The 12,265-nt window shown below is 48.7% G+C and overlaps 1 protein-coding gene across 2 annotated transcripts in view; it reads right to left on the bottom strand.

The window, feature by feature from the left end:
- Window positions 1-7,467: 7,467 nt before the first annotated feature.
- LOC307128003 (zinc finger protein 521) overlaps window positions 7,468-12,265 on the bottom strand; it is a 130,038-nt gene continuing 125,240 nt past the window's right edge. For both annotated transcript variants that reach the window (XM_079819518.1, XM_079819519.1), the window contains exon 7: window positions 7,468-8,526. In XM_079819518.1, the coding sequence (XP_079675644.1) occupies window positions 8,497-8,526 (30 nt within the window). In that variant the 3' untranslated portion in view covers window positions 7,468-8,496. The remainder of the gene's footprint in view (window positions 8,527-12,265) is intronic.

The raw sequence follows: 12,265 nt of genomic DNA on the forward strand, positions 1-12,265 counted from the left end.
AATATACCATTTTAGTATATATATATATACTATATTTATACGGTATATATATATATATATAATTTAGCGGGAATGATGGCTACATTCGTATAAGTGTTTGCGTGTGTCACGACAGATAGAGATAAAGCCACAATAAATTTGTGACACAATAAATCTGGTGCTCTATGAATTTTCCAGTTTTCCAGATTGTAAGGTCAGACACTGATGTTGGCCAAGAAGGCCTGGCTCACAATATCCCAAAAGTGATTGATGGGGGGGGGAGATCACTGTGCAGGCCAGTCTGGTTCTTACACACCAAACTCACTCATCCATGTCTTTATGGACCTTGCTTTGTGCACCAGGGCACAGTCATGCTGGATTAGAAAAGGGCCTTACCCAAACTGTTTTCACAAAGTTAGCAGCATAGCATTGTCCAAAATGTCTTGGCATGCTGGAACATTGTTTTCCCTTCACTGGGTGTAAGGGGCCAAGCCCAACCTCTGAAAAATAGCCCCATACCAAACTTGACAGTTGGCACAATGCTGTCAGGCTGATAATGTTCTCCTGGCAACTGCCAAACCCAGACTCACCCATCAGAATGCCACACAGGGAAGAGTGATTCGTCACTCTACATACAATTTTTCCACTGCTCTAGAGTCCAGTGGCACCGTGCTTTACACCAGGGGTTCACAAAATTTTCCCATTCCAGGACCCATTTAGACACTCCCTTCTAAGACCCACCAAAATATGTTTAACTGAAGTATAGGGTGGGGTATGGAGAGGGGGTGAAAACTTAAAAGACATACAGTACTTTATGGTTCATAATTATGATAACCATTAAAATAAAGTGTCATGCCTATCAAGCCAGCATGAAACAGCATGTAACAAAGATAAAGTTTTAAAATTACATTAGACCTCCTGAGTCACTTAATATTCTGCAATATTATTAAATTGAATGCATTGGCACTATTGGATGAGAACTGAACCGAGCTGGATGATGACATCACTGTTTTCTCTAAAGCTGCTTTATAGATGAATTAAACTCACAGTTATTGAACCAAACGGAATCAACTGTGAATTGATTTCAACTGAATAATGACTGCTTATTATTTTTTTTAGAGCTGCTTTACAGCCAAATTGAATTCTGTATGCATTACTGAATCATTATTTTCCTCTTTATTACTGCAAAACTGCTTTAAAAAAATCGTCTCGGTTACGGATGTAACCCTCGTTCCCTGAGGAGGGAACGGAGACGTAACGTTAGTGACTAACGAATGGGGGTTTCGCTTAGAAGCCTATCAACTTCGAGTTTAGAGAAAACGCCCAATGGCGTGCCAATGCCATGGGCATGCGGAATTTGCATACGTAACTCCGCCTCACTGCGTGAGTATATAAGGAAGTACGAGGCAATATCGCATTATGTTACCTGCTTGAGGAGCCAAGACTGAACTCCTGCGTTCCAGGTAGCACAGCTGATGTGGCAAGGGGACGTTACGTCTCCGTTCCCTCCTCAGGGAACGAGGGTTACATCCGTAACCGAGACGTTCCCTTTCGTTCAGTCACTACGACATAACGTTAGTGACTAACGAATGGGGGTCCCAATATAATCCCGCCACTCAGCTGTCTTCCAGTACCCTGTCGTAAGACTAATACGGACAAAGGACTCCCACTTAACACAGGAATACCAAGGTACACTGGGAAGCATATCCCAGTGAGGGAATGCCAAAATGCCTACCCGTGGGGAGGACTTAAGAGACACATATGACCCGCTAAGGGCTGGATATGGAAGATCTCTAGGGTACCAGCCGAAGGTGGATTTTTTAACCCTAGGGGTGGCGGGGACACGCCAAGGGAAGAAACCCGCTCACTGCGGAGACTTACGGTGAAATACACATGTGGGGGTCGCCGGAGGGAACCATGCACATGGGGCACCTGGCCGGACATGAGGGTCTGGGCTCGAAAGGGCAGACTGGACTGATGTCGGCGTCGACAGTGCTGGAGAAGCTCAGGGCTCTCGGGGAGCTCACCTGAGGAAATATCGCACGTATCCAGTCCGTGGAGTGGAGTGGTGAGCAAGCGAAGACACCTGAGCCTGGTCCATCACCGGCCCCTCGGGGGGCGAGTACATAGTCGGACACTGGCTCCACTCGGAGATTGTAGAATCTGGCGAATGTGATGGGTGTCGCCCAGCCTGCAGCTCTGCAGATGTCTGCTAGCGAGGCGCCATGCGCTAGAGCCCAAGAGGAGGCCACACTCCGGGTGGAGTGTGCCTTCACACCAAGGGGACATGGTCGGCCTTGCTGCTGGTAAGCCAAAGCAATGGTGTCTACTATCCAGTGAGACAGCCTTTGCTTTGAGAGAGCACTTCCCATCCGCTCTCCACCATAACAGACAAAGAGCTGGTCTGAGGCCCTGAAACACTGCGTCATGTCTACGTAGGCGTGGAGGGCGCGTACTGGACAGAGCAATGCCAAGGCTGGGTCTGCCTCCTCCAAAGGCAGCGCTTGCAGGTTCACCACCTGGTCCTTAAACGGAGTGGTGGGAACCTTGGGCACATATCCAGGCCGGGGTCTCAGGATCACGTGAGAGTTAGCCGGCCTGAATTCCAGGCACGCTTCGTCAACCGAAAATGCCTGCAGGTCCCCGACCCTCTTAACTGAGGCCAATGCGGTCAGCAGAGCCGTCTTCATAGACAGGAACTTAATAGCAACCGACCGCAAAGGCTCAAAGGGAGGTCTCTGCAGAGCAGTTAACACTACTGCGAGGTCCCAAGAGGGTACGAGAGGAGAGCGAGGAGGATTCAGTCTCCTGGCTCCCCTCAGGAACCTGATGACCAGGTCGTGCTGACTTACCTTTTTGTTCTCCAAGAGATCGTGGTGGGCAGATATTGCAGCCACATATACTTTGAGGGTGGAGGGAGACAGCCTTCGCACCAGCCCCTCTAGGAGAAACTCAAGCACGGACCCGATCGGGCATTTCCAGGGGTCTTCTTGGCGGGAAGAGCACCAGGTGACGAAGAGGTTCCACTTCAACGCATAGGCATGCCGAGTGGACTCTGCCCTAGCGGAAGTGATGGTGGCGACCACCGTAGGTGGTAGGCCACTCAAACCTGCCGCGTCCCGTCTAGGAGCCACACGTGGAGGCTCCAGAGGTCGGGACGTGGGTGCCAAAGGGTGCCCCGTCTCTGAGTAAGGAGGTCCGGTCTCAGAGGAATAGGCCAGGGAGGGGCTGTCGCAAGGAGTACGAGTTCGGGGAACCAGGTCCGGCCGTGCCAGTACGGGGCGACCAAAAAGACCTGCTCCTTGTCCTCCCTGATCTTGCACAGGAGCTGTGCGAGTAGGCTCACTGGGGGGAACGCATATTTGCGTAGGCCCCGCGGCCAGCTGTGCGCCAGTGCATCCGTGCCGAGCGTGCCCTCGGTCAGGGAATAATACAGGCTGCAGTGGGAAGAGTCGAGGGAGGCAAACAGATCTACCTGTGCGTCGCCGAACTGTTCCCAAATCAGCTGAACCGTCCGGGGATGGAGTCTCCATTCTCCCGGGAGAGGCTGAAACCGCGAGAGCTCGTCGGCTGCGTGGTTCAGGACTCCCGGAATATGGACAGCACGAAGGGACCTCAGGCGTTTCTGACTCCATAGAATGAGATGGCGGGCGAGTTGAGACATACGGCGGGAGCGTAGACCGCCCTGGTGGTTGATGTACGCTACTGCGGCCGTGTTGCCTGTCCGGACAAGTACATTTTGGTCCCTCAGCAGCGCTCGGAAGCTGTGCAGGGCGAAACGTACTGCCAGCAACTCGAGGCAATTGACATGCAGGAGGCGCTGGGGTCCTGTCCAGGTGCCCGCGGCTGCTTGTCCATTGCACATGGCACCCCAGCCCGTGGCAGAGGCATCCGTCGATACGACAACATGCCTGGACACTCGTTCTAAGGGCACACCGGCCCGGAGAAAACTGAGGTATGACCACGGGGTGAGCATCTGTAGGCAGGCCCGAGTCACTTGGATCCGGAGCGTGCCAGACTGCCATGCCCATCTCGGGACTCGATCGCGAAGCCAGTGCTGAAGCGGTCTCATATGAAGCAATCCGAGCGGCGTTACCACGGCTGCAGATGCCATATGCCCCAGGAGCCTCTGAAATAGTTTCAGTGGAACCGCACTCTTGCTCTCGATTTGACGGAGGCAAGTCAGCAGAGACTGCGCGCGCTCGCTCGAAAGCTGCGCGTACATGGCGATCGAGTCGATGTCCATACCGAGAAAAGAGATCCTCTGCGCTGGGCAGAGATTGCTCTTCTCCCAGTTGACCCGAAGGCCCAGACGGGCTAGGTGATGGAGCACCTGATCTCTGTGTCCGCAAATCTGCTCCCGAGAGTGGCCCAGTATGAGCCAGTCGTCGAGATAGTTCAGGATGCGAACCCCGTGCTGCCGAAGGGGCGCAAGGGCTGCCTCAGCAATCTTCGTAAAGACGCGAGGGGACAGAGATAGCCCGAATGGGAGGACCGCGTACTGATATGCCCTCCCCTCGAAAGCAAACCGTAGGAACGGTCTGTGTCGAGGAAGGATGGAGACATGAAAGTAGGCGTCCTTCAGGTCGATCGCTGCAAACCAATCGTGAGGACGAACGCATTCGAAAAGGCGTTTAGCAGTCAACATCTTGAACGGAAGCCGGTGAAGGGATCGGTTCAAGATGCGAGGGTCCAGGATTGGCCGTAACCCACCGGTTTACTTGGGTACAATGAAGTAGGGGCTGTAGAACCCCGACTCCATCTCGGCTGGAGGGACAGGCTCAAACGCACCCTTCGCCAGCAGGGTGGAAATCTCTGCACGCATGACGGGGGCATGGGCCCCGGTCACGGTATAGCGGACTCCCCTGAAGCGGGGAGGAGCCTGCGCGAACTGAATCGCGTAGCCGCGCCTGACGGTCCGCGCGACCCAGCGGGACAGCCCCGGAAGCTGAAGCCAGGCTTCCAGGAACTGCACCAACGGGGTCATACGGACGGTCGACGTACCCAGGGTGGGGCAGCGAGGCAGCGTTACCGGCCCGGACAGGGGAGGCTGTTGGGCGTCCCGGGGTCGGGGCACGGTTAACGGCTGCGTCCTGACAGATGAGACCAGGGAAGGACACACGTTCCACTGGGGTCTGCTCTGCCAGAGGGCTGGCGACAGAGAGGGATGCGAGTGGCGAGACCCGAGGGTGGCGCGCACTGTCATCACCGGTCTCTGGGTCCTCAGAGACAGGAACATGAGTTCTTTCCCAAGCGCTGCTAGCCCGGGGGCCAGCAGCGGAAGGATTTTCCCCCGGCCCTCCACCGGGGGAAGGAGAGGCCCTGCTACCATCCCCTGGGAAGAACTGGAACCCATCTCTGAGTTGTCCACCTCCAGCCTGGCGTTTAACCAGTCTGGGGAGCGGACTGGGCGACATCCTCAACCACCTCCACGGCGCGGCCCAGGTGAAGGCTGCTGCTGGGGCCGGGCGGGAAGAGGGAGGGCGCCCTCGGCGGCGAGCGAACTGAGGCGACTGAGCCGGCGGGTGGTGCAGCAGCTGGCCGCCGGGGCAGTACGTGTTACAGCCTCAGTCTGCTCTGGGGCGGCCGAGAACTGTTGGGCGCAGTTCCCAGCCGCGCCGCCGAAGAGGCCAGCCTGGGATATGGGTGAGTTGAGGGGGCGGGCCCACTCAACGTCCTCCACATCACCAGGTAAGGCCAGGTGTTCTCCCGGACCACAGCTGTGGACATCGCCCGACCCAGGGAGCGTGTGGCCACCTTCACCGCCCGGGGGCGGGGTCAGTTGCGGCACGCAGCTCAATGAAGAGCCCTGGGTCGGCTCCACCCTTGTGCATGTGCAAAGGGGCGGCGGCCTGCCCGTAGCTCTGCGGGACCACGCCACCGAAGTAGACGAGCCCACAGGCTTGGGAGGGTGCTTAGGACAGCCACACCACGCCACGTCAAAGCCCTCTGTGGACACCGTAGTGCGCAACAGAGAGTTTAACAGTGGGGGGGAGGGGGCCCCAGTGTACCCTAGGCCGCGGCCCCATCAAGGGCAGAGAAGGCGGAGGAGGCCACCAAACGGTCGCGGGAAGCACGGGGACTTCCGGGACCGCGTGATCTCCTCATGCACCCCGGGAGCGAAAGGCATTGGGGGCGGGGCCCAACAGCTGTCGGGTGCCGCCCCCAAAAACCAATCGCGCAACCACGAGCACCCGCGACTGGGCGGAGTTCCACACCAGCGCGCGACTCGCGGCTGCCCGAGATAACATGGCTGTCAACTTCAGGTCAGATCAGGCAGTGCTGACACACCCGGAGGCGGAGCACAACCTAATAGTCATCCCCAAAGGACTCCAGCCCACCTTGGGATGCGGCGATCGATATCTCACTGCTATCCGGAGCGTGAACTGAACGAACGGGGCGTCAGAGACGGGCCGTAGATTCAATCCAACACTCGCGGGAGCGATGTATAAGAGGGGGGCGTGGCCCGAGGAATGAACGTCGGGGTTCTTAATACCACAGCACCGCCCTCAGGTCACCCTGGCCACCAGCCAAAGGACCATCTCACTCGGGGACGGTAGATTGGGGTGTGGCAGAGGGGACTCTCTCTCCTCACGGAGATCATAGAGTCTCGAACGCGACATCGCGATGGTCACGCCCCCGCAATGGAAAGCGTGACACATCCGCAAACACTGCCCGAACGTGCTGAAGCCCAAACACGCTCGAGCAGTGAATGAGTACATAGACAGCAGCGGAAAATCGATCGCACCCGGAAGTGCACGGGCGAGCCGTCTTGAAAAAGACGTGCCACGCGCAAGCTCTTTTTGTGAGAGGAAAGCCTCGCAGTCGATGCCGAAGCGCCCAGGGAAACACACACCAGCTGTCAAACGGACCACTGCGCAGATCAGCAGGCAGGAAGTATGCGATCACTGGAACGCGCCGTCACACCAACACCGACTGGAAAGCTGCTCGTCTCGAAGAAGCTGACAGAGTCTCAGAAGGCTGTAGGAGTGAAGAGGTAGGTACTCTTGGCTCCGAAAGCAGAAACATAATGCGATATTGCCTCGTACTTCCTTATATACTCACGCAGTGAGGCGGAGTTACGTATGCAAATTCCGCATGCCCATGGCATTGGCACGCCATTGGGCGTTTTCTCTAAACTCGAAGTTGATAGGCTTCTAAGCGAAACCCCCATTCGTTAGTCACTAACGTTACGTCGTAGTGACTGAACGAAAGGGAACTGTATTGTTTCACTAAAGGTGAAAACGTGACTTCTATAGAGCTTGTCATGTTTGAAGATTTGCTCCTTTATCAAAGTTCAGCCTCTTTGCTGATTTTCAAGACATGTTTTGTATCCTACATATGGAAAGTGCCACATCTATTTTTTTTTCTTTTTTGTATGAAAAATAAATTTATATTTCTTTCATTCCATATGATATTTGGAAAAAGAATACATACAAACAAGCATATCAAAACACAGAAATGAAACATCTTTGGAAAACCACAGTAAATCCATTTCTTCATACAATTTTAATGTTTTCATCACAAGAGAACACAAAAAGGTCCAACAAAATCGGACCTCAGTTAATATTTTTTATAGAACCTTTTTTTTTAATTGACATGTCATGGAAATAATAAAATGTCCAGCTGCCACTTATCAAGTGTGAAGTCAGCTCAAAACAAGAACATCCACGAAAGTATGGAGTGTTGCAAAAGTGCATGTCAATTTCATTTTATGTAAAACTGGTATATACTGTACATATTAGACACAGCATTGATACAGTAAGAGCAGAGCAATACACATCAGTCAGCCATTGACATGCTCCTGACAGCATTTGTGTAGCCCATCCCAATGAGACGAATAGAGACAACAGAGAATAAATGTATCACCCTCTTTCTTATAGAAAGAAAAAACTTTAGCAAGCAGTAAACATTAATAACATAAATATACAAGTCATAAGTCAACATGGATGGACAGCAGTTTCTCTAACTCTGAGTAATGGCCTCAGGTTAAGAGAAGATTATTGGGAATTGAATACTGCTGCGTATGTCTTGTTCTGACTTTGCATATATTCAGAATATTATTCTTTATATTTTATGTCTTTCAAAAGTTTGACATTTGAGCATGGTGTACTGGTCACACAAGGTGTGTAGATTCAGACATAGGCAGGCTGGGCTAGTGATGAAGGCTCAGTTTTTCCTGATATCATCTTGGTTTGTAAGCCCATGTTTGTCCTCATAATAGCTGAATCTAGTTGATGATTCGTTTCTTTTGTAGAGTTCAAACACATTTATTTTTTTAACAATAAAAATCAGGACTCTTTACAAGAAAAGGAAAGTCAAAACATGAGGTTTACTTACAAATAGGTTGGTTTGATATTAAACATTGAAAATCAAACATCTACCTCAGTCTTCATTTTTTTTTGTATATAGTTGTTTTGTTTGACTGACAAAAAGTTGAGTGCAACACAAAAAGAAATATCCATATATTTATTGGGCCATGGTGGGGTCTTGTTTCTCTTCCAGGCAGTTCTGTTGTTAGCTGCTATGCAGACTCAGACTGTGGTTCTGAAAAAAGAAACACAATGAGTTAATAAAAATTGGAATCGATTCTAAATTCATCCTAAAGTAATCTGCACAGATGAGTGTTCACACTGGGTTTGTATGAACAAACATTTCAACACATTGATTCGGCACAATTATGCTTTGAAAAACAAACACACAAGCTTGCTTTAGACTGTTCTTGTTTAACAAAATCTGGTCAAAATATTTCCAAATCAAAAGAGATTCTGAGGGCGTTTTCACACCTATAGATTAGGGACTTAATTTGTTACAATGTTGCATTTTCTTCTTGGTTTGGTTTGCTTTTAAGGCAACCTTTCAGATCGTACTAAAATGTGTTTATGCAAGTCACATGCGAGTACAACTGTCCTCTTATTGGTCAGAGTTTCCTCTGCATCATCCATCAAGATGATTGATAAATTCAATCCATGAGCTTATTGTGGCTTTATTTGTAACTGTCGAGACACGCAAACACTATACGAATGTAGCCGTCATTCCCACTGTCAAATTATAATCTACATTAGTATTAATACTGCAGCAAATTCAAATGCGCTCTCTCTGGATCTAGAGGTTAACTGTGTCAAGGCACACGCAAACTTTATACGAATGTTATGCAGCTGGAGCAGAAATCAAGGCTTCGTCGGGACAGCATTCTTGCACGGAGAAGTGCAATTACACAACATTTTAAGGCTTTGGTTTTCAACTGTGATAACTAATGTGTCCACTCACAGAATCAGACACTACTGCTTTTTATATAGCACATGTCCCATTATGAATTATAATACCATTTGGTTTGTTGGGTCAGATTGCTTTCACAACCTCAAGCGAAGCGTTCCAGAGTTTGTTTGAAATCGGGCCGAGACTGCCTAAGTGATTGTTTTGGTGCGGATCCGAGCGTGATTGCCGCGTTCACATATGCCTAAATGAACCGAACCAAGGGAGAAAATGCACAAGGTTCCGAAACAAACACTCAGGCGTGAAAGCACCCTGAAATTGACTGAAGACAGAACAAAGAAATACAACTGGTTTATTGATTTTGTTTTAAATGTTGTTCAAACATTATTAAAATGTGACAAATCTACAATGGTTTAACCAAAGTGGGTTTTGGCCACCGACCCCATGGACATCCCTGTGCCCCCCTCCGGACCGAGGTAGACGGACTTGATAATAGCGTGTAATTTTCTCACTCAAACCACTGCCGCCTGCTGCTGCTACTGATTGCTTTTAGAGGGAAAAGATGCCATTAACTGCTGGTCTAGAATCTGTTTTATTCAGAATAATAGCATATTATTGGCAAAAGATCCAGTGCTGTATTTGTATTTGCACTCGTCAAATGATTCAATTTCCAATGTGTTTTCACTTCGGTGAGTAATGTAGCCAATCACAGACATGTTTGTTGATTTCTACAATGCAATGGCCAATCACAGGTGTTGAAGTTAGAATCCACTGTCCGCTTGAGTGTTTGTCCAGTGCTGTGTTCTGCACGTGTGCTAATCCTCTCTAAATATAGACATTATTTAAATAAGAGATTCATTGTGTCGTCAGCTTCATTGATTAATATAGCGGAACTTTGTGAGATCGCGTTCATTGAATGAGTGACAGCTTTTAGTGATTATAAAGGGAACACTCTTTGCTTTCTAGGCAATATATACAAAATAATTAATAGGCCTGTATAATCCGAATTTAAATAAAACATTTTTTCCCATTCTTGGCAAGCATACATACTTCAATATATAGGCCTATCCGCATATACAAGCGGGATTCACTCTCGAAATTATGATGACTGACAGTGATAAATATTTATGTATCGAAATCAGGCTCATATGTGTTAGGAAAACACGATTCCTGGCTGCATGTCAAGATCCATGGATCACTGGATCTTTGCCAAGTTGTAAGGAACACTATATTGAGTCCAACCTTTAGTTGCATACGATGCATACCCTCAATATTTCTGTAACTGTAATCAGCAGAAGCGAACAAATGAGTCAGGAACACCTGAAGGCAATATCCTTTATCAAGGAAGGGAGCTTATGGAACAGCAAAAGCCTCAAGAGGTTAGCAGGACATCACTGGAATTAATTTTCTGATTCTCACTCTCCCTCTGTCTCCCAGTGTTACAGACGACTACGATGGGCAATGCTGACCCAAGTGGGACTGTCACTGGTTGGTGCGATCCAGCGTTTTTGAGTGATTACATCCATATTCAGACAGCCCACTTGGCACAATGCTGGTTGTTTTTCTGGTCTACCCAACAGGCCCAGGTCGTTGATAATGTGATCATTAACAAACTCCTTCACATTGCTGCCCTGGGCCCAGCAGAAAGCAATAGGGAAGAAGAATTCATCAAACTTTGGCTGGCTGTTTGAAATAGTAGAGCTGGCGGAGGCAACATACACTAGAGAAGCTGAGAAGAGGATCCCAACTTTCCAAAATAAGCCAATGTCAGCGAGACCACAGCCAGAGGGCACCTTCCCATCAGAACATCCAACAGTGGCAGGAATCCACGAAGACGCTATGCTGCTCGACTGCCCTAATACCCATGCTTGGATGGCCATCGTACACACCATCAAATCCCCAAAATGCTCTATAACAGCAAAAACGTCTAAATTGACAGAGCATCATGAGAGACTCATTCCCTTCCTGAATGCCAAGAAGTGCCCTAATTTTCCATTTCATCCATTGCTTATCCCACCAGATACCCTGAAGCGGTTCCTCTCTGCAAAGCCAGTTTACAGAACATCACAAGAGAGATGTTTCTGTTCTTTACCTGAGTAGGGACTCCAAAAAGAAAGTAAAAAGGAATCTAAGCCATCTGGTCAGAAAATTCTAAAAAGTGTTCTTCAAGATTTCCAGTCAGACTCTGTATGTCTGCATGTCCATGGGGGTAGTTATAAGACCGCGGCCCAGTTGGGTTTGCGGACAGACTACTGAGGAGGTGAGCATAATACTGCAAATAGGGGCCATCGAAGAGTCCCGGAGGCCTTTGTCCAGCTTCATCATCATGTTTTCAAAATTCAACGCCGCCTCCTGGGTCTGTAATGACTAACTAAATGAGCTCTTGAACATTGACATGTATCCCATGCTGTGAGAAGCCAGCCTTTGAGAACAAACAAGGATACGAATGCCAGAATAATTCAATGTTTTTTTATTTGACTGCTATTATACTGTGAAATGCCAAGCTAACAGTAATGCAGATGGTATCACTCCCTCCATCTATCCATCCATCCTCTCATCTTTAAGAATTTAATTGAATTGCACTTCATCAAAGATTCAAAGATTCAATTATTGTTATGCAGAATTATATTTTATTTTTTATAATTGTATAATCTTTTCTTTTTATATTGTTTATAATTAATTGATTGAGGAATACTAAGAAGGTTGATGTCTAGCTTTAAAAAATGAAGGAGGATGGTAGTGAATGACGTCCCGGGTCACTAAAGACCCGAGGTATGCGTTTAAGGGTTAAGAGTTTAAATTGACCAAATATTAATTGATACTAGCTCATGAAAGCTGCATGCACAATAATTATAAATAGGCTTCAATTTGAAAATGCTGAGTTTGTAAAGTTTGACCGAGATTCATTCTCCTCAATAATGCTATCAGTACAGTGATTCTGATAAATGACTTCAAATGAAACATTCTCACAACAGTGTGCATCTTGACAATGCTGAAGCAAAGTATCTTTTAATTCGCATTAGTAAAATCACTTGTGAAAAGTTCACAGGAAGTTTACAGGAAGCAGAAG

The sequence above is a fragment of the Gobio gobio genome (genome assembly GCF_949357685.1).
Source record: "Gobio gobio genome assembly, chromosome: 6".
NCBI classification, from domain to species: Eukaryota; Metazoa; Chordata; class Actinopteri; order Cypriniformes; family Gobionidae; genus Gobio; species Gobio gobio.